This window comes from Manis pentadactyla, chromosome 1 (genome assembly GCF_030020395.1).
Source record: "Manis pentadactyla isolate mManPen7 chromosome 1, mManPen7.hap1, whole genome shotgun sequence".
Classification (NCBI taxonomy): domain Eukaryota; kingdom Metazoa; phylum Chordata; class Mammalia; order Pholidota; family Manidae; genus Manis; species Manis pentadactyla.
Genome location: NC_080019.1, coordinates 185,510,605 through 185,537,487, shown reverse-complemented (window position 1 = coordinate 185,537,487; position 26,883 = coordinate 185,510,605). Strand labels below are relative to the sequence as shown.

Genomic DNA, 26,883 nt, shown 5'->3' with positions numbered 1-26,883 from the left:
TTGGACATGAGACAACAAAGGACAGCAATTCAGAGAGATGAGACACAAACCAGGTGACCCTTCTGACTGCCCCAGCTCAGCCTGGAGGGTTTCCAGGCCATGGCACAGGGAGGACACACTAGGTGGAGACTGGAGAACTCTGAGTTGAGGACAGAACTAGTAGACAAAGACATTCAAAGTTATTATAACTGAATTCTACATGTTCAAGAAGCTAAAGGAAAGACTGAGCATATTAAGTAGAGACATGGAGGATATAAAAACCCAAACCAAACTTCTAGAGATGAACATTAAACTGTCTGAGATGAAAGATGCACAGGATGGGATTAAGAGACTAGACACTGTAGAAAAAAAGATTACTGAATTTGAAGACAGCAATAGAAACTATCCAAACAGAAACACAGAGAAGAATTTAAAAACATGAACAGAGCATCAGTTATCTGTTAAAATGACCTGTGATCAGTGATCATGACTCACTGAATGCTCACATGGTTATTAGCATTTTTCAGCAATAAAGTATTTCTTAATTAACATATGTAGTTTTTTTTACATTTAATGCTACTGCACACTTAATAGGCTATAGTATGGTATAAACCTAACTTCTATATGCACTGGGAAATGAAAAAATTCATTTGACTAGCTTCATTGCCATATTCCCTTATGGGGGTGGTATGGAAACTGAACCTGCACTATCTCTGAGGTATGCTTACAGAGTAAGAAAAAACCCTGCAAACCTGGAATTTTATACCCCATGAAAATCCTTCAAAAATTAAGACACTTTTCCATAAATAAGCTGAAACAATTGATTACCAGCAGACTAGAACTTCAAGAATTCTTAAAGGAAGCATCAGACATGCTTCCATGGTAGAAGGAAAATGATGGACAATGGAAATCTGGATCCACACAAAGCAATGAAGAGAACCAGAAATATTAATTATATGGTAAATATAAAATTCAAATCTCCTTGAGCAGTAATTGACAATTTGAAGCAAAACCAATGTACTGTAGGCTTTATGGTATGGAGAAGTTAAACTGTATGACAGGAATAGCATGAAAGCCATGAAGGGAGAAGTGGGTTGATAATGTTGTCAGGTGCTTCTACTATCTATGAAGTGGAATAATCACACCTGAAATAAATTGAATGTGAATATCATAAACCTTACAGCACACACACACGTATACATGCACATGCCTTGTAGCTAAAAGCTACAAAGAAAATAAAACAGAAACAGATCAGCAATCACATTAAATGTAAATGGTGTATGTGATCCAGATAAAAGGCAGAGATGGTCAGACTAAAGAAAAGAAAGCAAAACCCAAGTATATCTGTCTATAGGAAAGCAGTTTAAATATCAAGAAGCAGATTACAAATACAAGGAAGGAAAGAATAACTGGAAGGATCTGAGGCTCCAACAACTCATGGACTAAATTATCTCATTTTTAACAAATGACTTTTTGATGCAAAGGGGAAAACTCAAAAGCTTTAAAGAGCATCAAGCTATGGAGGAACATAATATTATTTAGGAAAAGATGAGATGTGTTTAGATACACCAACATAACAAATACACGTAAATGGAATACTTTTGGGAAAGTCAACAATCTGAACATTTAATGGCACCCTAAAAACAGCTAGTACTCGGCTGGCTGGGATATTTTTATTAATCACTAACGCTAAAACAAATGGATTTTCCATGTGTCCTTGAGGAAAAAATCAATTTCCAGTTATTCTAGGAAGATGTGGCTGCTGAAAACATAGTAAGTTGTTAAAAAATTGTTAAAAACGTCATTCTCTTTGTTTCAGGAACCTCGTAAACAGAAATTTGGCCTTCTGATAACAGATCTTCAGATCAAAATGGCTTAACCAAGACAATTATTAAGGCTTAAAATAAAAAGCACCCCACATCTTATTGGCTTTAGTAGCATAGCAGCTGCAGCTGCGGGAGCATCAGGAACTCTCCCCCTCAGACCTCCGCTTAAGGTTTCCCTGGAGGCGGTGGGCAAGGGAGGCTCAGCCCGGTGAGGACCCCACCCAGCCTGTGTGGGAGGCCTGCCAGTGACGCCCAGGGGAGTGCACATGGGCCCCCTGCTCTGTGGCCTTTCTAAATGACAGGCTGAAGCTTTCAGCCCAGTTTTTTGAGGATAAGAATTCACTATGGAAGGAGCATCTACCCTGCCCTTGCCAACAGCCTGGGCTGGCCCTGTTTATCAGCCAAGGACTCAAACAGGGGAAGCAGTAAGGTTAAGAAAATGGGCTCCCATTTTCAGCAAAGGATTGAAACAGGACCATGAAACTAGTTTCACTGAAGACTGGCAGCCACACTTAGATACATCATGTGCGCAGTTTAAGTTTGAAAAACAACAGCAACACTTGGACCCAGGGGCTGCAGGAGGTAAAAACCACTGTGAGAACCACTGTGCTCACAGCATGGATGACTCTCGCTAATGAAATGTGGAATAAATGGAGCTGATACAGGAGGATATACAGTGTACAATGCCATTTACATGAAGTTTACATAAAGGTCAAATGCAGGACTCCTGCTGGGGGAAGGGGTACTGAGCAGGGACAGCCCAGGACTCCTGCTGGGGAGAAGGGGCGCTGAGCAGGGAAGGCCCAGAGCCGCCAGGCTGTTCTAGTCTTGGTCCCGCTGGTGGCCTCACACACCCCAGCCGTACCCATATGATGTACGTAAGCTTCTATGCACCACACTTCAGCAGAAGTTCATGTAAACATTTGTTCATGCTTATGTGTCCTCAGGACAACAGCAAAAGGAGCAATACATTAAAAATATATATATATAAAAAGTTTCATCATTTAATTCAACCACAATAAAGCTAGCCTACATTGGCCATTATTTGTTCAATAGATTTTCTGTTCAACTTTCCATTTTACTGCTAAGATTTTTATCACACAACAAAATTTGTTTGCCATTATGCTTCCATTGTTTGTTCTAGATGACAAGTAGCTTGAAGCAAAGTTTAATGAATTTAGTTCTACTTTTTTTTTTGTATTTTTATTTCTCCCTATCCATCTCTACACTTTTTATTTTTCTACTTCAATGTGAATGATTATGATGTAACCAGTATTTTAAGTCACTGCAAATCCTTTTTACAGTAGACATGGTCTGAAATTTTTTCTACCTGTATTATATCAATAAAACTTAAAATTAAGGCTGCATTTGGAGATTTCACTAACTTGCAAAACTACCATTTACTATTATTACCTACCTCTCTTCACAAAAGGCCTCCTAGATTCTCCCCCCCCCCAAAAAAGGCCATATTCAAGATTTTGTAAAAAACCACCCTGTCCTGATTTTACTATTTTTCTATTATTTTCCAAGCCTCTCCCTTCTGTTTTCTAGAAACTCTACTGAGAGATGGCACAATAGATGAAATGATTTCTTGCTATTCATTATGTTACAATGTCAAGCAACCTCCTATTTTCAGACTGTGGAAAATCTATTTTCATGTTTGATGAGAAACAGACTTGGCCAGCACCACCAAGGCAGGGGATTCAGGAGAGTGTCCTGGTCACACACTAGCAGAGATGCCTTGGTCAGTCTGCGGCTAACAGTCACCAGGCAATTAAGGCACCTGCTTGCCATTATCATAATATGACATGTGCATGAGATGCCCTAGCTCTCTTGCAAATAAAATCTAGCTCAGCCACGGAACACAGTGGTCATGAAGGAGGGAGCTGGAGCAACACAAGGGGCTGCTGATGGGGCCTCCCTACTTCTTGTTAGGGATACTAAGGGGCAGTGGTGGAAGATCAGCTAATCTGCTCATAAGTAGGACTATTTAAGTAAAAATATATTCCAAGTTCAAAAAGGGAGAAAACTTGACAAAAGAGTGAGACATCGTCTCCCACTGCACTGAAATCTATGTGGCCACTTGTGTCCTTGAGAGCAATTTTAAGCAGAGATGCAGGACACATGGCCTCCTCCCAGGTCCCCATACCTTGTACCCAGCCAGAGTCAGCCCAGGCCTTTAAGAAACAAGCTGGTCCTGGGAGGATACCTGGGAGGAACTGGTTTACATATGTCCTGCCTGGAGAAGATGGGGGTGGATGTCAGGGGAAATAATTTCACTGCACACCCTTTGGCACCACCTGGATTTTGAAATGTGAATGTTACCTAACATCTGGGAAGATGGAATAGATGTATTTTCTCTGTTCTTCCTATTAAGTAACACCGAAAATCCTGGGCAAACATAAGACAACTCTGAAAGGTGGAAAGAAAGTGACCAGCTGGGGTCTCAGGTGAGTTTCCTGCGTTTTCCTTCTGCTTTGTATGTCCTGGACTTAAGGCTGAAGAAGTCAGCCACCCAGAAAACAACAGGCACACTGAACAAAAGCCTGCTCTCTCTAGTCTCCAGAGAAAAGATTAGAGGAGGACAGCCTAGCAAAACGAAAAACTTCTAGACAATATCTGCTCTACTCCAGTCAAACACCTCAGAAAACCTGTCGCCCCACTCCCACCCCCCCCAGGAAAGGCCAAGGGGGTAGCCTACACTTCCACTCCCGCCGGGCTGTAAAGGAGCCCCAGATCCCCTGGGGGGCGGGGCCAGAGAAGGGTGGCAGGGCCATCCTCTCCGCTGAGTGACCGGCCACTCGGCTCCTCCTGCTCCTCCTGCTCCTCGCTGGGTATCCCAGGAGGCCCAGCAGAGAGAAGGGACAAGGAACCCTACTGTGTCAGCAGAGGCTGGGTGAGGAGCAGCGATGGAAATTCCCAGCCAACATACACGCGGGGCAGCTAATGGGGAGAAAGGATGAGGAGGAAGGTGGCCTTTGTAACAAATGAGGGCTGGAAAAACACCTCTAGGCAAACAATGAAACTGGTCCTAAACCTCATACCTTTATAAAAATTAACTCAAACGATATCAAGACCTAAACATAAAATCCAGAACTATCCAACTTTTAGAAATAAACACAGGAGACATTCTCTGGGATCCAGGGTCAGATAGAGTTATTAGATTGGGCACCAAAAGCAGGATCCATGATCCATAACAGAAAAAATTGATGAAGTGGACTTCATCAAAATTAAGAACTTTTGTTCTGTCAAAAACCCTGCTGAGGGGATGAAAAGATACACTACAGACTGGAAGAAAATATTTAAAGACCACATACCAAAGGATTAATATCTACAATATATAAAGAATCCTTAAAACTCAACAACTAAACAACAAATAATTCCATTAGAAAATGGGCAAAAGACATAAACTGACACTCCACCAAAGAGGATGTACAGATGGAGAATCACCAGATGTTCAACATCATTAGCCATCAGGAAAATGCAAATTAAAAGCCGTGATGTATCACTACACACCTCTCACCGGGGTCCCAAAACACACCTAACCAACCGGGGAACTGGACCGCGGTCACCAGTGTGGCGCATGGACATGTCATCAGTCTTGCTCTCCCACCCCCATATTCACAAGCAAAGACTCCCTCAGGCTGCTAGACACAAAACACAATTTCGAAAATACACACCAAGGAAAAGCCAACCTCAGCAGACTCTCACTCATCCTTAAGGATAAAAATTTATCATTTCTGTTGGTATTTGACATTGTCTAATGAAAGTTCAGAAATTCCTGTCATTAAGATTTGGGAAAACATTAAGGACAAAGGACACTCCCTGATTTGAAATGATAAAAAAAAAAAAAAAATCACTGTATATTCAAAACATTAACTTTGCCGAAAATCACTGAAATGAAAAGGTGCGAAGGCAGCTGAAGATCTTTAAGGTCCCAAACCGGAATCACAGTGATCGTTACCATGAGCACCCCGACTCCATGAGGGCTCCACCGTTACCCCTGAGCATGCACAGGAGCAGCCCTGCCCGCTGCCCCCAGAGGCCGTGGTCACCTGGCCTGGTCAGTTCGCTGAAGAGATGGAGGAGAAAGCAGGGGTCATAAAGGCCATCGAGATCCATGGTGCTTCTGTCTTTAAGTATCAGTTCCTGTGTTTCCTGAAATAGCCCAAAACAAACAAAATGTGCGGTTTGGTCTTATAAGTGTTACTACCACATGAATACCTACCAACTATTCCCAGAGTTAAAATTATTTTGAATATTCAAGAGCATTAAAAAAAAAAGCTTCTATAAAGAACTGCTTGTTCATGAAATATGATCTTTGCAATGTTTAGGTGTCTTTTGTGGGGAACATATAAATGAAACAAGTGTGGCCAGCAACAGTAACTCCCCAAGCTGGGTGACAGGTACACGGGGGTCCTGTCTCTGTACCTCAGTATATGGCTGGAATTTTAGTTGACAAACCCCATGAAAAACAGTGCTGGTATTTGATGGTACACCGATGCCGAGGGGGCAGATATAATCCTCAGAGGGTGGACAGGACAGCACCGCACCACTCCGAGTGCTCCCTGAGGGCTCTGCCCAGGCCTCCCGCACCTCGCGGGGCAGCAGCCTCCGGTTCTGGGGGAAGTGGAGGATGGTCTTCATCATCCGGTCCCGATCCAGGAGGCGGAGGATGTCGCCAACGCTCGGCTGCTGCCACAGCGACTTGCCCAGGCTCCGACATGTCTTGTGATGTTCCACGGCAGCTGGGCCCCACAGCAGTACCCTAGAGCCAGACAGGAGAGAGCAGATGGCCCCAGGGCTCCCCAGGAACAGAAGTGAGGATGACGACCATCACCGGTAGCTTTCCAAGCAGCTAGCACACGGCAGGAGCTGTTTTAAGTACATTAGATAGATTTTATCACCTAATCCCCATCACAACATAGGGCAATGTGAGAGATGCTAACAGGGGCCCACACTGACACAACTTAGGACTGGGGTGACAGTGGGGGATGATGACAGGGCCCACACTGACAGCCTATGATAAGCCAGGCTCTACTCTAAGCCCTTCAGGTACATTAATTCACTTAATCTGCACAAAGTCCCCATAAGATAGGTGCCATTAATACCCGCTTTGGAAACACAGGAAGAGGCACAGAGGTTAAGAAGGTTGCTTAGATGGTCACTTGCCCAGCCGGTCAGCAGCACAGCTAGAATTCAAACTTGGGGAGTCTGGCTCCAGAATCCATGCTAGACCACAGGAACAGAACCTGGTTACCTGCAAATGCTTTACTGATAGAAACCTTTCCCCATCTGCCTGCACTGCATTTTAGCTAGCCCCATCTCGGGATTCCACCACGTACACACCTGGCACACCAACCCCCACTGCAGCTCCCAGAGACGTCACCTCTCTGTCCTGCTGGAAAACGACACAGGCCTCCCTCTTCCGCCTCTCCTTTCTCCTGGCTACCCCCAATCCATGGCCCCACTGCTAGAGGGTGCTCCCCAAAAGCCCAGCTGTGAGGAAGGCCACTTCTCTGCCCCAGTCATCAGCTCTCTGGGTCTCCTCATGGAAGTAGGGATAGTCAGCCTGGCACATGAAGTCCTTACGGGCCAGCCTGCCGGGCCCTCCCATCACCCTGCCCTACATGTCCTGTGACACAGAGAAGCTGACCTACTCACCATTCCCAGACACGTTCTGCCGTTCCCACCTCCCAGCGGCTGTGACACTGTTCCCTCTGCCACCAAATCCCTTGCTGTCCTTCAGTGCTAACCCTGTCTCCAAGACCCCTGACTCTCCTGGGAGAGCGTGCTTTCCTGTGCTCCCACTGGCTACACCCACAGAAGCGGGTTTAAAAGAGTTCCACTTAGGATGGTCTGAGCCCCTCAAAAGAGAGTAGGACTGTCTCATTCCTCTTGGTGTTCCCGCAGTTCTGGGCCCAGCACTGTGTGCTTGGCAGGCACCCCACATATAGCTACTGAGTAGGGTAAGTCCAAACCAAATTCTGAAAACAGACTCACTCACTTGCAGCAAGGCAACAGTCATTCAAGTTAACATAAGGAATCTTCTTCAGGAGAGCCCTCCCGGTGCGGGCAGCTGATGTACTCTAGCCCCCAGGGCAGACTGGCACCATTTCCTGGCGTGAGGTCTGCCCACAGAACCCCCACAGAGCTCCCATGTGACTTCCCTGCCGGGCCTGCTCCTCCAAGTCGGGATGTGGATGGGACGGTTGTCCTGAGTCTGGGGAAACTCCTGTTCCTTCTCAGAGCCTGGGAGCTCCCATCCTCTGGCCACCCTGTCTTCCCTGGGGGCTGAAACCAGACTCCTTTCATAACTGACCCCACCTTTCTTCCCTGGGTGGCCCCGTCTGACCTCCTTGGTCTCTGAGAGACAGTGCTCTGCACTCACATGGGGAGCCAGCCCAGCTCTCCTCCCTGTGAGAAAAACTGCTTCCTCTCCCGCGGACCCAGCCTGTTCACTCCAGAAAGGGTCCAACTCCAAGCAGGAAGAGTGAGGCCCACTCACAGCAGAAGGAAAGAGAATGTTTACTCAGGACCTGGGCCTTCTCAAGAGACAGAAAATGTTTTCTGAAATGTTTTTTATTTGGCTGGGGCGTGGAGAGAGGCCATGGCTTATAGGCTAATACAGCTTTTATCTTTAAAAAAGGTGTTGTACAATGGAAACCTTTTCCCCTTCTCTGCACAGCCCTCCTGAACTATAAGCTGGCTCACTTTGTCTGCACACACAAACTCTTCTTCAAGAGCAGGTGTGAGGATGCTGGTCCTAAATAAGGAGGAAAGGGGCAACGAGGACAACAACGCAAGTCTGAGGCGCTCTCTCTGAGCCGCACGTTTCACCACGTCCTCTCTCTACCCGAGCCTGTGTGGGGTTGGGGCAGGGCCTGTAGGGAAAGGCGGCAATCTCCACCCCTCATGGCCTGAAGCTGTGCTGGCCAAGGAGGCTCGTGAGCAGACCCCAGGGGCCCAGGAGAGAAAGACAGACAGACACGGCACATACATGCACATGGACTGGGTGGGGGAGTGGAATTCACGCCCAGTATGAACACCTCACTCTTCAGCCTGCAAATCCCCATCTAAAGCATAAAGAAAAAGGTTCAGAAAAATCAACTAAACTAAATGCTCTGGTCAGGACAGAGTACAGGGGCAGGTCTGCAACACACAAGCACCCCTCAATCAGCAGGGCAGAGCAGCCTGTGCAGTTCCTGCCAACAGGGTCCTCAGGCCGTGAGGCCAAGCTGGGCCTGGGGCAGCCGGTGCTGGAGCTGGAGCAGGAGTGTGAGTTAAGGGAGTCCTACCGTCCACCCCTTTCCCTGAGAACCAACAAGGAACAAGAGACGATCCCGGGCGCTGGCTGTGCAGAGCAAGCAGATGCTCACATCTCCAGCCCAGCTCACCTGAAGCTGATGAGGCTGAGCTTGTTCTGCTCGTACGCCCGGAGGAGGAGTAAAATCTTCTGGTCTGCAAGTCAGTCAGGATGAGTGTGAACCCCTCCCACACTCCTCCCACCTCGGCATACCACCCGGTCCTCATACCCTGCTCACACCACCCAGTCCCCTCACACACTCCCTGCTAACATGGCCCAGTCCTCACAAACACCCCCACTCACACCACCCAGTCCTCACACATACCCCTGCTCACACTGCCTGCAGGGTCCTCCCACACCCCCTTCTCAGGCTGCCTAGTCCTCACGCCCTCACCCAGGATGCTGAGGGAGGCTCCATAGGCCCCAAGGAGCACTGCAAAGTGGCTGCTCTCACAGACGGAGGGGCACATCCTCACTACCACCAACATCAAGTCCACCAGCGCTTCTGGAAGAAAACAACACTCAAGCACACAGCAGAGCAGGGGATGCGCGAATCCAGGGCAAAGTACAGAAGAAAGCTTCTCAAGAACACTTCAATGCTTGAGATACCCTTGTCTGAACTGGTCTCAGAACTGTGCCTGGTCCCTTTCCCCCCTTCTCCTTTTTTCAATAAATACATCTTCACGATGTTCTTTCCTCCTGGGTCTTTCACAAGGCAGGTATCTGTCTCTCTGAACCCCAGCCCCCAAATTTTAAGCCACCAAAGATTTTAAAATCTAAGCATTTCCTCCATGATTACATCAACAAATTCTCCAACACTTCAACTGCTACCTGGACAGAGGGAGGAGCCTTTTTACTTTCTCTAACCACATGTACCTGTAACCTGGGTAATGATTCTCTTCAATTTAACAGATTACAGGCCGACTCTGTAGGGTTGTCTAACGGTTTGGGCTTTGGGCATGTCCATTCTGTCTCTAAACAAAGTGTGGCTTCAAGAGGGCAGGACCCTAAAGTCTCCCACAGCCAGTGCCAAACTGGGATCACAGCACTAAAACACGTTTATGGAGCTAGAGATGGAGCTGCAACCTGGGCTTTAAGAGTCCCTAGTAGTGGAGAGTCAACGGGAACATTCGGGCCCTTCATGCTTGTTACGATTGTCAGTCTTCCCATTAAAACATTTCATGCAACTATACAGGCCAGACACCTCTCCTACCTTACACTAACTACAGATTTTAACCTTTGCCCATGATACATCAATAAGACCGTAAACATGACTCCATAAGCTGGAACAGGCTTTGAAAAGGTCTGCATTTGCTATTTGACCCTGAGTCAGAGGAAACATTTCGAAAGCCTAGATTTGACAGTATTATTCTAACACCATCTTGGTAATGCTTCCTTAGCTCTGAAAACACAAGGCTAGCTCGAGACACCAGGAAAGAACGTCCCTATCTGAAATGGGAGGGGAGGGTGAGGAGTCAGTCACCTTTTACTTGACTGTGTGGGGTTTCCTCTTCCTCAGACTTCAGTAGAGTTGGCAAAAACAGAGAATGCTGGGTGAGCATCATGTGGACCACTGAGAGCTGGATGAGCTTCGTGGACGTGGGGTTTTTGGGAAGATACAGGAGCTGTATGGCAACATGGAGGGCCTTTAAAAATGTGTGATCTTGATACCGAAATCTAGGAGGAAAGAATCAAAAGGGGAAAAGTGCTTTATAAAGGGGAATTTTGCCACAAGAAATAAAAAAAAAAAACTTCCTCAGCATTTTATTAGGAAATCATCCAAGCACAGCCCAAAGTCAAGAACTTTACAGTGCATGTGCATATGCCCATCTCCATTGTACTGCCCCTGCTTTACACTCACGTTACCTCGAACCTCCTGCCCTCCCATCTCAGGGAGCACTTGCAGACAGGGAGGGGATGTGGGGCAGCTGTTCTCTTGATGGGGCAACCACAACATGAGCTTCCTGCTCAGCCGTAGCACTGGGAGGCAGCGAGCAGCCAGATGGGGTAAAGGTGACACTCGCTGCTGCCAGCTCACCTTGCCAGGTCAGCCTTCCTCCTTCCCACTTGGGGCTACTCACCCCTCCCAGCAAATGCTTCAGAAGCCTCCTCTGTCTTAAATCCCTTCAGAACCCACTAAAGGGACGAAAGCGTCACTCTAGAAAAAAGCTTTTTCAGTCATATGTGAACGATGTTAAGAATCACTTGGCATATAGTGATTCTAGGGCATTCTAGAAATACAAATTAATCAAACATTGAAAGAAATGCTACCATTTCATGACAGTAATCCACAGTTGTTATTAACCTGTGACCCACCTTCACTTCTTTCTCTCCTCTGGGTTAAGTATTTTTGTTTGTTTCAAGATGATGAATAATTGGGGAAATGAAAATCACAGGCACAATGAAATGTTATATCATGACTGTCTGATTGCCAAAAGCTAAAAAGTCCAACCGTATCAAGTGCCAGTGGGGAGAAAGTGAACTTTCTCACCGTGTTAAGTTGGTTAAAAACTTTGGAGAACAAAGTGATCATTTAGTAAAACTGAATCTGTGCCCAGCCAGTGAGTGGCCCTCTCTGAGGGCACTGGCACTAAGAGACATGCGAACTTCACTGGGGGAATGGAGGCAGGCAGAAAGGGAGGAGATGTCCATCAGGAGGGGACCAGCTACATGAACCGATGTTCAGTCATAAAGACAGAATAGCCCACAGCTGCAAAAACAAATTGACTTAAATCTGCATATATCAACACAGCAAATGAAAAACATTTGTGCAAAGGCACAAGAAAATTTATATATTTGAGTAAAACCTTAAACACATTAATCAGTGTAACTCATTGTTTAGAGACATAGTGACACACAACCGAAGTATGAGGACACCCACGGCCATGACAAAGCTCAGCATTAGAAGAGTGATGCTTTCAGGCGGAAGCGGGGAGAGAACACATGAGGACAAGCACAGAGAACTGCCAGCACCTATGGAGGCCAGGTGCCACAGGGTTGCTCTGCACACATGCTGGCACTTAGAACTGCCTCCCTTGGCACTGTCAGGTGCATGCTCTGCGTCCATGGGAAATCATTTATCCGAAAGGACACATCCTCTGTCCCCAAAACCAGAACAGCACCTCCTCCGCCACTTACACAAGCTAACAGAAACTGCCGAACTGGCTCTGTGTCATCAGTTACATTCACACCCTTACTGCATCACACCGAGAAAACAAAATCGACTCACTTGAGTCCAGACTTCACAAATTTCTGCCAGTCACCAGGGTCAACATCATTAAGTGAATTCTGTAAAAAAAGTGAGAAATATACGTGGGACAACTCAATTTAAAATATAGAATATGGAATTTAAATTACAGCCTTTTAGTAAATATGGGATATAGTTACCTAAGCAATTCACAAAAGCAGGCAGTTGTTTCTTTCTTTGATTTTTTAACTTGGTCTGTTATTTCTGCTAGCTGCTCTGTCATTTTATTAGCACACCAAACATGCAAGAGGCAACTTCAAAATCGTCATTATGTTCACGTTTGTTGGCCATTTAGAGGGCGCTAACTCACCTGCAACACAACAGGTCCGGCCCTCTGGCTGTTTATATCCATGACAGTGCCTCTACCCAGGGGAGGGCCTCTGTGCCACTTATAAGGCCTGTGTAGGTCCCCATTTATGACAGGGAGAAACCTCCAAATATGGCATAATGTTAAATCAGAAGAGTGGTGGCTCTGTAGGGATAGGGAGTGACTGGGAGAAACAGAAGCTTTCTGGAAAAGTGAAAATCTTCATGGAAAGGGCATGTGTATCTGTCAGCATAGAGCTATACATTTAAGAGGTTATATTCTGAAATATGAAAATTATGCTACAGTAAAAGGAGAAGAGTTGGTGGAGGATGTGATAGTGGGCTTGGCTGTGTGTGCACAGGAGCAAGGGAGTGTGGGAACTCTGTAGTCTCCAGTCAGTTTTGATGTGAAACTAAAATGGCTCTAAAAAACGTAAAGTCTATTAAAAAGGAAAAAGAGAGGAAAAGTGGGATAAGGAGGAAGAAGACAAACCCCCCAAGGGCACAGCCTGTCACTTAATCACCAGGCCAGCCTGCTGGGGGAGGGGCTAATGATGGCACCAGACAGGACCATCCGCTGTGACCAGTGGTAGGTGAGCTGGACACCCCTCCTACAGCTCAGCAATGCTAGGTTTCAGGATGGTTGTCCTCTATCCCAGTTCTATTTTGGGGGCCTACGTGCCTTAAATTACAAGCCAGTAGCACAAATAATTTAGACTGGAATATAGATTTTAAACTCTCGTAGTACAACTCCATAGGCAACTGCTTGATCTATAACCTATGAGTGTCTCTATCACACACTTATTAACTTTAATCCGGGATTATTTTCCTGAGGATTACTTTGCAAGTCTTGTGTTCAGAGTTTAAATACAAGTCACAGACATTCTGGCTTTTAATGCAATGTGACACCACACACTGAGTAACAGCTCATATTGCTCGCCTTCAGTTTGTGAATTACATTTATGCAGAAATACAACAGTTAAACAAAAGAGGACACCTCAGTAGAAGGGAATAATGGCCAAAAATAATAGCTGAGTACTTCTAAACTTCATGAAAACAGCTCACAGAGCCATGAAGCTCAGTGAATCCTGAGCAAAAGAGACTTGAAGAAAACGACCAAACAGAAAACCTAGCACTTTATACCCAGTGAAACCCTTGCCAAGTCATTCTGAGGGCAGTGTTACGTGATCCTAAAACAGGACAAAGACATTGCAAGAAAACAAAATTATGAATAAACATCCCTCATGTACACAAGATGCAAAATTTCATAATAAAATATTAACACATCAAATCCAACAATACATAAAAACAATAAGATATCACAGTCACGTAGGTTTATCCTAGGACTGCAAGGTTGGCTTAGCATTTAAAAATCAATTAATGTTACTCAACTTATTAATGGATTAAAAAATACAAAACTACAGAATCATCTCAGCACATGTAACAAAGCGTTTGAGAAAATCCAGCATCCATTCCTGATAAGAGATGGCTCATCATCCCAGAGGCTGCCCCCACCTGCTGCTTCGCCCTGGGGCACTGCCCCTTCTCCTTTCCTACTGGGTCCCATTCATGCCACCTGGCTTGGAATGGAACCTATAACCTTGGTTTGTCTATCACACCCTCTCCCTTAAAATTTAACCAGGATCTCTAAGAAAAGACACCCACCAACAGATTGTTCAATCTCAGCAGCATTTGCTCCTCTTGACCCTGGCAGCTGTCACCACCTTGCTGGCTCCCACTGAAAGCCGCAACCAGCCATCCTACACATGATCCCAGCAGGGTCCTTCTCCAGGCTCGCAGCTCTTCGGCCGATCCTTCCAGGGCAGCTGAAACAGAGTCGGCCACGATCCAACTGTAGCAGAAAACAGAGTTATGCTGATGGCCTAAATTCCTCTAGGTTGAAGCAGAACCCAACATCACAAGGGGCCATGGGGACAGGTGCCGAGTCCTCCCTACACTACCCAAGCCCAGGGATCATAGGCTTCCCCTGCCTCTTACTGAACACGAAAGAGGCACCGGAATTCTCAGGGCACGGAGAAATAACAGGAGTTCGCCAGAAAGAAGGACACATCGGCCCCACTTTGCCTAAATTAGTGTATCCAAACCTCAGCACTACTGACTTTTGAGCCACATAATTCTTTGTTCTGTGTGTGTGTATGGGTGGGTGGGTGGGGGGCTGTCCTATGCATTATAAGATAATTGGCAGCACCCCTGGCTTCTACCCCCTAGATGCCAGAACAAACTTCCTCCCCCACGATGTGACAATAAAAAGTATGCAACATTGCCAATTGTTCCCTACAGGAGGCAAAATCATGCCTAGTTGAGAACCCCTGCTCTTAGGGAATCAGAAGCAGACATTGCTTGCAGAGACACACTCACTCCAGCCAGAACTGCCTTCTCACTTTCCGGCCCAATAGCAGGGCAGCAGTTTTTCACTGGTTTACAAGTACTACAGGGAAAAGTGAATCCAAGAGGGGAACAGCCAACCGTCTAAGCCTTCGTACCTCTTGTGACTGTTGGGAGCCTGAAGCAAGCTGGGCAAATGGTTCATGAGGACACTGAGGGCCCTGGTTCTTGCAAACGGGACCAGCTGGGCCAGGATCTCCTGATGCAGCCCAGAGTCTGGGGGGCCTTCAACGCTGAGAAGCTTGGTCTGCAGCTGCCTCCACAGGGCCTTCCTCAAGACAAGAATGACAGCAGAGGACACTGGGGCAGACAAGAAAAGGAGAGGTAGTGGTGTACCACGCTGTACTGGAGCCAGCTACGCACCAGCTCACAGGAGCCCATGACTAAATTACAGGACTCTCGTGACGGAGTGATGTCACCCTGGTAGCCTGGGAGTGGCGAGGGCAGGAGTTCTGACCCCACCGAAGTTGGCAAGCACTACAAATCAGTCTCCCCTATGGGCCAGCTGTTCAACACGTACCAGCAAAGCACTGGTCACCCCTCATCAGTCAGCCCTCTGACAGCGACCCTTTAACCCCTGGGCGAGACCCCCCGGCTTGAAGCTTTGTGATAAGACCATGAGTACCAAGGTTCTGGACCCACACGGATTCACTCTTCAGAGGCACGGGAACAGGGAGGAACATAAGGAGAACTGTACAGGAAGCACAGGAAGCTCCCCCCGCAGGGTGCTCTCACTTATTAAAAACACATGTCACCAGCAACATGCAGTTATACAGCACAGAGGCCCCACAGCGAGCTAAAACCCGTTCACACAAACAATACAAAGGAATGAAATTAAGCATCCCCATCTCTCAGTCTGTAAAGCTGGGTCAAACAGGGAGGAAAAGAACTGCTGCCCAGGAGAGTGAAGGCCCAGGGTTAACAACAGACACGTGGCTGCACCTCCTCAGCCCAGCCATCCTAACTCCCAGCCACCCGATGCCACCTTCCCCGTACCTCCTGCTGGGCGTGTGAAGTGTCCGTGAGTCCTGCACTGCAGGTATGTGTGGACAAGGGGGAGGAAGTCGTCCAGGTGCTCCTGGAGGCAGAGCCCCCGGCCAGGCTGTGCGAACCACAGCTCCACCCGCAGCAGCGCGGTGCAGCTCTGCTGCAGGAGCAGGGTAGCGATGCCAAGGGCCGCCTGCGTCCGCCGGTCCAGGCAGTAGTCGAGCAGGTCTACCCCAACCGCGGGGGCCAGCATGGGCTGTCTCTGAAGAGCATGGAGGAACACAGTGTCCATCTCATCCATGGCCAATGTGGGGAGCAAAGCCCCCAGGCCTCTCACATACTCAGAGGCCCAGAGGAGCTCGCCGCTCTGCAGCTCATCCTGGGAGCTACTGGTCAACAGTTGGACCAGGGTCTTGCCAAGAGCATTCAGCCATCTCTCCTTTGTGTGGGACTTCATGGGTCGCTGGGCCACCAGATGGGCCTTGGGCAGGCTCAGCAGGGCCAAGGTGATCTCGTGGAGTTGGGCATGCTCCATGAACGGGTGCAGCCCCTGCAGAGCCTCCAATTGCGGGAGGGTCTTTCGTGTTGCCATGGCCGGGCCTGCCCTCCTGTCCTGCAGCTCTTTCAACACGCTCCGCGTGATAGCTTCTGAGTACCTAGCCAGGAGGCCCAGCTGACCAATGCCCCGGAGGATGGGGGCACTGGCCATCAACAGCTGCAGGACCCCTGCACTGAGGTGGGCTGCCAGGAGCTTCACGAAGGGAGGGCTGAGTGTGTGTGGAGGAAGGGCCTGCTGCTCCAGGGCCAGGAACCAGCCCTCCAGTGTGGGGTGTTTGAGGACAGCCACAAGCACCTTCTCCAGCGTCTGAAATACAGTGACAAGGCACAGACCTCACACACGGACCAGGGCCGGCAGGTAGGAGCAGCAGCCGCTATGGGAGTATTCGATGCTCTGAGTAGACAGAGGGTAGAAAGCAGCTTCCCTGAGCCATTCCACCCTCATGCCCAAGTCTCAGCGTTGCCCACAGCACCCTGACCCCAGCCCAGTAAGAGCTGTAATCCAATTGCAGTGCATCCTCCCACCAGGGGCTGCAAAGACTGGACTGTGCCTTGGCCAGTACCTGGCTCCAATGGGCAGGTGTCTAAGCAATGTGGCTGGAGGGAGTTTATTTTATGCCATAACTGTCTCCAGTCACTCAGTGCAGGCGGTAGGCCACAGAGAGACACAACGCAATAAAGATCAGCCGCCTGTTTCTCTTAGCAGCCCTGCCCTCCTAAATAAATCTGGTTGAGGGGATGGGGGTACCTGCTGACAACTCGGGCAGGGCCATCACAGCTTAGAATACACCCGTGTCTCGGGAAGGAGGATCAGGGTTAAACTGCTGTGAAAGTCCACTACCCAGAAGTACAGGGAATCTCATCTCCGCTTTCAGAAGAATGCTGGACCTTGAGCAACTCCCGAGGAACTACCCTGAACCCACCACTGGGTTGAAACTACTGAGCAGAAACAACTGAGGCCCTTGGCTGGGTCTGAGAATAATCTGATTCAGTCATTCGGGGCAGCCTTGCTGACATGACTCCTAGCCAACGAAGTCACATCAGTCCCTGGGACAGGAATACATCTTCCTTCCGTATTTTGAACTACACGAAGGAAAAAGGAGACGATTACACTTTCCAACTGGGCTTCCCCAGCTAAAAACAGAAAAGCACGTTTTGTGTTAGGACTGCTTTGCCCTGATTTACAGGCTAACAGGTGGTCGTGCACCAAAGATGCCTCCTAGAAAGTCAACTTGGAGATAAAAGGCAGGAGGCCATACCTTAGATGGTGAAATGAGGAACATGTTTGCCTCTCGACCCCAGTTAATGGGTAAATGCAAATTGTAAGAGAAGGACTGGCCCTGACCCCATGGGACAGCTGGCTTCCAGAGACAAACAGTATGAACAAAGCTGCTTTCGGGGCCATGCCCGCTGTGGAGAGGGACCCTGAGCACCTGCCCAACCTCTGTGCCACACAGGCTGCAACTACTGAAGAGGAAACTTTCACGCTCAGTTTTTCAGGGTGCAAGGGAAGATTGCTTTGAGGGAAGGTGCGTGTGAGTGCAGAGAAATGATGGAAACATAAATGACACCCTGCTTTGTCTCTGGGTGGGGGGTTATGTGGCTTCAGGGTCCCCTCTGTGGTGTTCTGCACTTCCCTATTTTCCTGCAATAAAGTGGAAGAAAGCCAGTGTCTGTAACTTTCTAGGGAAAGGCTAACAGGAAGGAGACCCACAGAAGGGCAGCGCTACCTTGTCACTGGCCAACTCCAGGGAGGCCATGGCCTCCATGTCCAAAAAGAGTTCGGATTCGGCCTGAGCAGCCTCGCACTTCTGCTGGTTCTGGGCATCCAGCTGCTCGCAGTGGAGGACCAGGCGCCTGAGGAGATCCAGCAGGAGCTGCAGAAGGGGCAGCCCCGTACTTCTGCCCAGCTGTGAGGACAAGAGCCAATGATCCCTCAGGCCAGGGAAGAAGTGAGTCACCCAAACAGCAACTGCCAAGTTCATCTGTGACCGGAAGGTGCAATGCTACTAGAAACAAGGACTGAGGAAGGAGGCAGGCTAGAATGGCAACTCCTTATAAAACACAGATAACCTCAAAGTCATTTCTCAGTAAGATAAGTCCTCCTCATCTTGATGAAATATGTTTATTTTGACTAAAATGAGGGGAAAAGGCCTACCTCAAAACCTAATAAAAATCTATAAACCATACCACGATCAGAAAGCTCACCAATGAACTCCTGAGTTAAAACTTACACAAGGAAAACAGGACAGCCGACCATGCTGCTGATCCAGTCTGCCATAAGAAGGGCCCTATCCTGACGAACAGTTGCCCCAGTGCCAAGGTTCCAGCACCTGGCTCCCATCTGCTGCTGCTGGGGGATTTGCTGAGTTTGAAATAAGGCCTCGAGAACATGGGCGCTGAACCCTCTTCTGTGCATCTGCTTCATGAAGCAAGGCAGCTGGGCTAAGCTATCAGTCCTCACCTGATGGTCTGGGCTCCCAAGCTGCAGGCTTCCTGCAGCCCTGTGTGTGCCAGGTCACCAACTCCCCACATGTGGAAAGGGGTGACTATGTGACCCCAGGACTCTACTGATACTGTCACTCAGTTTGGACCCACTTGGAGGCAGAGATCAGGTGGGGGCTGCGGGAGTGGCACTGACCTGGCCAAAGTTCTCCACGGTGCTCCGGAGGTAGAGCAGCAAGTGTTTTGCTGAGCGCAGGATCTGGTGCATGGGGAGGCGCGGGAGGGCGTCCAGCAGCTGTGCCTGCACACCCTCATCCAGGAGCGCACCCTCGCTCTCATAGGCCGTCTGCAGCAGGGCGGTGAAGCCGGAAGCTGCAGGGCCCTGGGGGGCAAGGCTGCCTGGCATCTGAAGCGGCTTGGGGAGACAGCAAAAGCCAGGAGAAGAGGAAAGACACATCACCACAGGCAGAAGAGGCAGTGTGCTGAAACAGGGGCAGGGCGACGCTCCTGCCAGGGACACGCGTCACAATAATCACGTCCTCACACCAAAATGAACGCTACATGCAGCACTTCAGTTCAGTAAACTCAGTGCTAGGATCAGATTCCCTGTGTTTCTTAGAGAATGTTAATGCGAAGGCACTGGATCAAGGAAGCATTTCCATGCCTTGGAGAACAGACACTGCAGGCAGAGCCAAAGGTGACAGAGACATGGTTTTACTCACGGGGGTCACTGTGACTAATCACTGGAACTGGGAACCCACACCCTGTAATGGGCTGGCTTGGTGAGTGCCGTGCCTTCCAAAGGCCACCCCAGGAGCCACAGTTACACTATCTTGGGAGGATAAGACAGAATGATGTTATATTTCTGGAGTTGTTCTGCCTCCACCTGAAGATGTTAACTTCCAGCAGAATTCCTAAACTTCCTCTGTATTTACCCCACGTGGCTTTTGGTGTTGTACCTCCAAACAGGCCACTTCCTAACTAGGCTTCCAACAAAACTAGGCTGCATGTGCCCTGAAACTCAGCGGGTCTCACTGTGGGGTCCTGGACCAAAAGCAGCTGCACCTGGGAACTTGTTAGAAATGCAAATTCCAGGCCCTACTCAGGCCTGTGGGACAGAAGGAGTATGTAGCCAGTGAGGTGCCTGGACAAGCCACTGGGGCTCTGATGTGCCCTCAAGTGTGAGAACCACTGCTATGACCTCTGCGGAGAGGCAACTCATGTATTTGGAGCCCCACGCAGTGCAGCGCTGAACTGCTAACCTCCACAGAGGCTGCTGTTAGGCCATAACCAGGTCTTAAGCACTGCCCAGCATGTGCAAGAAGGCGGCAGTAGCCATGAAGGGCCTGGATTCTGGAGCCTGATTCCACCAATACCTGGAGGTGGAACACTCTGTGCCTCAGTTTCCCCACACATATCATGAAGGCAGCAAGTCTCGACCTTGAGTTGTTGTGAGGATGAAATGGCTTAAAATACACGTTGTAGTTAGTGTGAGGCCCTGACAAAGAGTAAAATGCAGTCACAGTAAGCTATTGTGACAAATATCCCAAGACAAAGAGCTCCTACGCCATCTGCTTTCTTAGCACAGGTGAAATCAAATCAATACACAAAACATACACTACAAAGTTAATTTCTCACCTCCAGCAGTGTTTGTAAACACTCCACATTGGAGGAGGACCTGCAGCCATCCATCAAGGAATGTGGTCCCACCCAAAGAAAATCCTTTCTTTCTTTTTTACTTCCCCACTTATAGCACAATGGAGCCTGCTAGAGGCCTTCAGAGGCCAGGTCTGACAGCTGAGCCTGAGAGGCCCAGGTGCACGCCAAGGTCCAGAGAGGAGAGCTTCGAGACAGGCCTGCCCAGATCACCCGGGGAAGAAACCAGAAAAGGCAACATCCCTCCCCAAAGATGACAGTGACTGGCCGGCTCCCCAGCCAGTGGGAAATCCATTCAGCTGCATCACTGAGCCCTCTGTGTCTCAGTAATGTCAGCTGAGCAGCAGTGACACCCCCTAGTGCCCTATCCTACGCCAAGGAAAGCAGGTGGTTGAGAAATTTCACCCTGCAAGCTGTACAGCTGTAAAGCTACGCAGCTGTGGACCACAGGGAGCAACCTCCCAGGTTTTCTGGAGCCTGGTTTCCACAGGAGTAGAGACTGCAGCAGCTCACCAAGGCCTGTCGCGCTGGCTCTGGGATCCAGCGGCTGTAGTATCTGTTGAACTGGGACAGCTGATGACAGCAAGATGCGATGGGAGGCTCCAACTTATCATAAGACTGTAGCAGAAGACACAGAGCCAGAGGGTCTCTCTGGGTGTGGAGGAGGTCTGTCAGCACTGCTATCAGATATGCCACAGCACTTTCTCCTGCAAAGGAAGGACAGCGTGCAAGGAGAGGCTTGCTGGGACTGTCCTGCTGAGACCCACCAGTAACACCAACCCCCACACATATTCAAGACCCAGAGAAACTCACACCAACATCACAAAGGTCACATAACTGCACTGGAAGGCAGGCATTCACACTCCAGACCACACCAGGCTCCGTCTTATTAAAGGACCTGCAGCATGTGGCACACAGCCATGCTGCAGGTCCTGAGGCCCAGAAGTGCAGACTTAGCCATAGAAGAGGTGAAGCAAAAGACACCTGGGACCAGGAGTTGCTTGGTGTTCACCAGCCCATTGTATCTTCCTGAGCACACGAGCCTCCCTTGCAGTTAGGTCAGGCCCACATGATGGGTTTAGACACTTCCAGCCTGGCTTTAACACCCCTTGCTTGGCTGTCCACACTCTCTTCTTCTTTCACAGTGACTTTGGAAGCCATAGTGAGGTGGCACAGCTCTAAGATGGGAGCAGCTTAGATCCCTCCTGCACTATTTCCTGGAGGACAGTCACCCAGGAGAACAAACTGACATGTACTGGCTATGACAAGGTCGAGAAAGAGACCTGTACTCATTTAATCACTGACATATTGGGGCTTATTTGTTACTGCAGCAAAGTGTGAGCAATCCTGACTAATTACACTACTGTGATCTCTGAGTGCTTCCTTGGCTCCAAGTTGCCTTGATACCCAGCAACTGCACAGGACTCACACCTTAGCATCAAGAAGGCAGGAATAAACACTGAAGAGAAAACATCAGTGTTACAGCAGGTGTCTGTACAGCCATATGAACACATCACTTGAGAGGCATCCCTCACACGGCCAATTTTCCTACAGCCCAGCCAGCCTCCAGATTCCTATCCCTGCATGTTTAGCTCTGCTGGCCAGGGAGCTACCACTTTAGTGGAGCTGAACCCCTGCTGCCTTGGGTTTTCAGCAATTACTCCAGAGGCCCTGGAATCCCACCTCCTATTCAAGGGCCCAGCTGCCCTGAGGCACCCAGATCACCCTGACTACACAAGGTACCAGCTTTATTCTCTGTCCCACGGAGTAATGTATTCCTGGCTTCTAGGGCTGCAGGGACCACAGCACTGAATGGGAACGTGAGCAGGATCATGTCCTCATTCAGTAAGAATCCGATCTCTTCATCCAAACCTTCGCTGCCCTCCACCAGGACGTCCATCATGTCAAGAACGTCTAAGGCAGAAAGGAGGGAATCAAGTTGAGGAAACAGCCACCAAAGGACCTCCGGCAAAGAATCTCCCAGGGAGGGATAAGCAAGAGAACACTGGCAAAGAGAGAGAAAGCTAAACTTCTCTCAGGGGACAATGCTTAATATAAAGTTTGCTTCTAAACATATGAGGACATTGCCTATAAAATCTTAAGCTCTTTGCCAGATAAAAGGCAGGATATCCAGCTCAGGTGAGAAGAGGCTGAAGTTTCCTTAAGTGATGCTGAGAAGCCCAGAAACTTGAACCTGGATATTCAGGCAAACAAGTCAAAATCTGTGCAAAGCAAAAGAATGTGATGATTAAAGCAGGCAGAGACAGAGCATCTGGGTTCAAATCCTGACTTTGCTACGTATGAGCTATGTGAGCTTCAGCAAATTCCTTAACCTTTCTGGGCCTCAGCTGCCTTACTAAGGTATAAAATGAGGATAATACCCCCCACTTTGGGTAGTTTATGAGGTTACATGAGTTAAGATTCAAAAAGAGTTTAGATCAGCACCTGGCACAGTAAACACTGCACAGAACAAAAGAAAACAAAATAACCCAGCAAACAGGCTCATTACAGATTTCCCATTACATGAACACATAACACAACTAACTTCCATTTCCACAGTAGGCTCATTTTAGATGCAAATAAATGGGACATCTGCCCCCTGCACAAGACATGAATGCAGTTCTCATGTTCTGTCTCTACTCTGCCACTGTGGTTCCATCTTCAGAACCCCAAGGAGGGCAAGAGGGGGTGACACCCACCGTCGATGTGGGAGATGGGAATGCTGACATCATCGGCGCTCTGCTGCGTCACAGGGCCCTGCAGTGTGCTAGCTTCTTGAACAAAGTCAGATGCTTTGTCTGTGTATGAGGAGGGATTCGCCACCAACGTCAATAAAACCTGGGCATGCAGGAGCCACGTGGAAAAAATTTAGAATTTCATAAATGAAATGGAAAAAATGCCACAACTGTCTCTGGTAAAATAAAGGGAAGGGCTAAAATGTTAACAGTCCTTAATAAGAGCAGTAATTTTTCTGCAAACTTTTTTATACTTTTTATTATAGAATTAAACAAAAATCTCCTTTTAGTATAACTTTTCCTATCGTTCTTACTATACCACTATTCCCTAGTGCAAAAACCAATTCCCAATAGGAAATTAAAGAGCACAGAGAAGTGTAGTCCATTTTTACAGATTCTAAGACTAAGGGGATTCGGACATCCTGGTAAGAATGAGGAAGTACACCAGGAAGAGAGGCCTTTTGGCACCAGTGCATCAAAAATACCTTAAATCGCGCTAGGATCGCTTCATATAGTTAATTGGGCAAGCTCGGTACACAGGGAATCTGTGCTTACGTGTTCCAAAAACCGAATCACGGCTTCTCTTCTCTCTTCCCCAGTGCTCTCCACGTGCTCCAGCCACAGCGCCAGCTCCTCCCAGGTGTGCTCAAACACCCCCGTGTCTCGCAGAATCTGCAGGAAGCGGACCGGTGGGAAAGTCGGGATGAGGCTGGCTTTCTGCAGGAGCTGGAGCGGCGGGATGGTGCTCCGGCATAGTTCTGGGACCCGGGGAGCACAGAGGGGGCCTGCAGTTGATGCCAGCAGCTATTTTTCCAAGACAACACTCCCACTGCTGAGGGAACCATGGGATTGTTCTGGGCCCCAGTGGAGACCGCACAGCCTCCTGTCCTGCTCCTCATTCCTTTCTCCCAGCTCCCAGGTAATGAAAAGGGAAGAAGGTCTATCTAACACCTAGGAGTCTGACTTCCTACCTGGATTTTCACAGGAACCAGGGAAATGGGCACAACAACTCCTCACAGCTACTCAACACTCAGACTGCATGAGATTAGCCAGGATAACGAGCGACTCAAGTTACATCCTCTCATTGCACCCCCTCAAGATTCAGACCTGGGGCAAGAAGCACCTCCGTTTCTGGAAGAGCGGACCTGGTGGTGCGCTCAGCAGGCCTTGAGCCTGTGAGGGTGATTAAAGGGCTTCCCCACAGGGCCTGATGAAAGAGCGTGGGGTCTCAGCAGCCCCACGGCATGAGCCTGCAACACAGCGTACGGAGGAAAACCTGCTTGTACCCATTCCACCATCTGCAGTCAGCGATGGTGAACTCAGGCAGGGGCCAACTTCACACCTGCACAACCCCGAAGGAAATGACAACTTGCAGAGGTCAAGACCTAGACGTTTGTGGTCTGCAAGCAGCTCTGGTGAGAAGGTTAAAGGGCAGCAAGATTATCAGCACTTCAAAGATGGTGAAATCTCTGCCCCCTGAAAATAAGTGTTTCTGTAGCAGCCCCTAAGATGTGTGTGGCACAGCAGAAATGAGGAACTAGATTTCCTACTGCGACAGCAAGACTGCTGCAGCCCTGAGAGAGGAAGACCACGTGGAAGAAAGAAGAAAGCAAACAAACTTGATGACACCTGTGCTGTGCGAGACGGGTGAGGCCGAAGAGGCTGAAGCCCTGGAGAAGGCTGTGTCTGGAGGAGGGAGAAGAGGCACTGCCTACTGAATGGGTCTCCCGGGAACAGAAATCTACTGTTTGTGGAGCCTAGGATGTGCTAGGCATGATCTATACTGCTTGATTACATGTAATTTTCTCTGACATTCTATGGTTTTATTACTACCATAGGAAACTAAGTTCAGAGAGATTAAGCAATCTGCCCAATGCCACCCAGGAAGGAACAAAACCAGGACTCAGATCTAGAACAGGACTGCCAAGCCCATGCTTCTCCATGCCCTCATGTTGCCCCTTAGGACGTGGTAAATTAAAACTGCATAAAACCTTCTATTTTTAAATTTACAACAGTCCTGATACATCCTTAATTCAATGACTGTTTACTAAACACCTACTAGAAGAGACTGCAAGAATCAGAGACTGTGGAAAACACGCACCTTTATGATCAGAAGTTTGGTTGAGGACTTGAGCTGTAAATGGGTGCTGGTCACAAACATTTTCATCAGTAAATAAAACACGGATCGTTCTCCTCCAATAATGTCTGCATCTGGGCCTTCCTGTAGTTTGAACCACAGAATATTATAAACGTGACAGAGGCTGTTGTTTGCCAAGCAAACAGGTGCTGTGTGCCCAGTACGCTTTCAGGTCTCTTATCTCATCTCATGTGAACCACAACTTGGGAGACTGCTGGAATTTTATATATGAGGAACCTCAGAAATTAGGTAACTCCTGCAAAACTGCCAAAGAGCAACTGCAGTAAAGAGAGAGGATTATCAGGAAGCATGGTGGCCGCCTGTGTGTGCAGGGGCCATTCTCAGTTCTCCACATGCACTGACTCAATTTATCCTCCCAACAATTCTGAGGTGGGACAACTGATACTTCTGTTTCACAAATGTGGATGTGAAGACATGGGTTGTTCCACAGCAATGCTGGGCAGCAAGCCCAGGGAGTCCTGCGTAGACATGGCAGCACCCATGGGAGGTGAGAGGGGCACAAGACCCAGCTGCTTGACACCATCAAGGACCGCGCTGGCCACGCCCCACAGGAGCTGGGGCTGATGTAACTGATCCCTGACAAAGGCTTCCTAGCTTTGAACACACCTCTCAGCCATACATGCTCCTCTAGACGCCTGGCTCGAACCCCATCAAATCTGTTCGGCTGGGGTGTCCCTGCACTTCCTGGTGATGAGGAAGACCCTGACCGTGTGGAATGCTGGCACTCAAGATGAACACCCAGCTGACGAATTTTATCAGCAGAAGGGGGGGCAGAGGGTGTAAATTAGCATTTTAATACCAGCATCTGCAAAGCAAGAGGCCTCTGTTATTTTCCAATTAAGCCATGTTCATCTGGGGTAAAAACACTAACCATCACCCCTGGCTTGTCATCTCTCTGGGGTCCGTGGCAGTGGCTCTACAGATGTAAAGGCTGACAGCAGGGCTCGGGGCCTCACTGACTGGGTCCTCTGGACCCTCCCTGAATGGCTGGGACCCTGCACGAGGTTCCTCCCCACCCTGAGCACCAGCTGCCTTGGCTCTAAGCAGTGGTGAGCATTCTGTTGAGCCTGGCAGGCTGTCAGTTCTCAGCAAGGACTGTCCCCAGCCACAGTGCAGGTGAGCCTTAGGGAGGACTGGGAGCAGATCACAAATCAAGGCGCACAGCACTCACACCTTCCTGAAAGTAGCACATGTGAAAATGCCAACACACATTCCCAAGTCACTGTTTCGTAAGGTATTAAATGGATCTAACTCATTAAAAAACATCATCTGAG

At 48.6% G+C, this 26,883-nt stretch overlaps 1 protein-coding gene across 2 annotated transcripts in view; it reads right to left on the bottom strand.

Moving 5' to 3' along the window:
• LOC118909639 (nucleolar pre-ribosomal-associated protein 1-like) overlaps positions 1 to 26,883 on the bottom strand; it is a 67,097-nt gene that overhangs the window by 11,520 nt on the left and 28,694 nt on the right. For both annotated transcript variants that reach the window (XM_057504091.1, XM_036880308.2), the window contains exons 15-30: positions 25,553 to 25,672; positions 24,007 to 24,123; positions 23,416 to 23,554; positions 22,460 to 22,630; positions 21,230 to 21,423; positions 19,257 to 19,475; positions 18,346 to 18,525; positions 16,067 to 16,922; positions 15,169 to 15,370; positions 14,330 to 14,516; positions 12,341 to 12,399; positions 10,595 to 10,788; positions 9,506 to 9,616; positions 9,203 to 9,266; positions 6,402 to 6,573; positions 5,861 to 5,963 (exon numbers count right to left, since the gene is read on the bottom strand). In XM_057504091.1, coding sequence (XP_057360074.1) covers positions 5,861 to 5,963; positions 6,402 to 6,573; positions 9,203 to 9,266; positions 9,506 to 9,616; positions 10,595 to 10,788; positions 12,341 to 12,399; positions 14,330 to 14,516; positions 15,169 to 15,370; positions 16,067 to 16,922; positions 18,346 to 18,525; positions 19,257 to 19,475; positions 21,230 to 21,423; positions 22,460 to 22,630; positions 23,416 to 23,554; positions 24,007 to 24,123; positions 25,553 to 25,672 — 3,088 coding nt within the window. The remainder of the gene's footprint in view (positions 1 to 5,860; positions 5,964 to 6,401; positions 6,574 to 9,202; positions 9,267 to 9,505; positions 9,617 to 10,594; positions 10,789 to 12,340; positions 12,400 to 14,329; positions 14,517 to 15,168; positions 15,371 to 16,066; positions 16,923 to 18,345; positions 18,526 to 19,256; positions 19,476 to 21,229; positions 21,424 to 22,459; positions 22,631 to 23,415; positions 23,555 to 24,006; positions 24,124 to 25,552; positions 25,673 to 26,883) is intronic.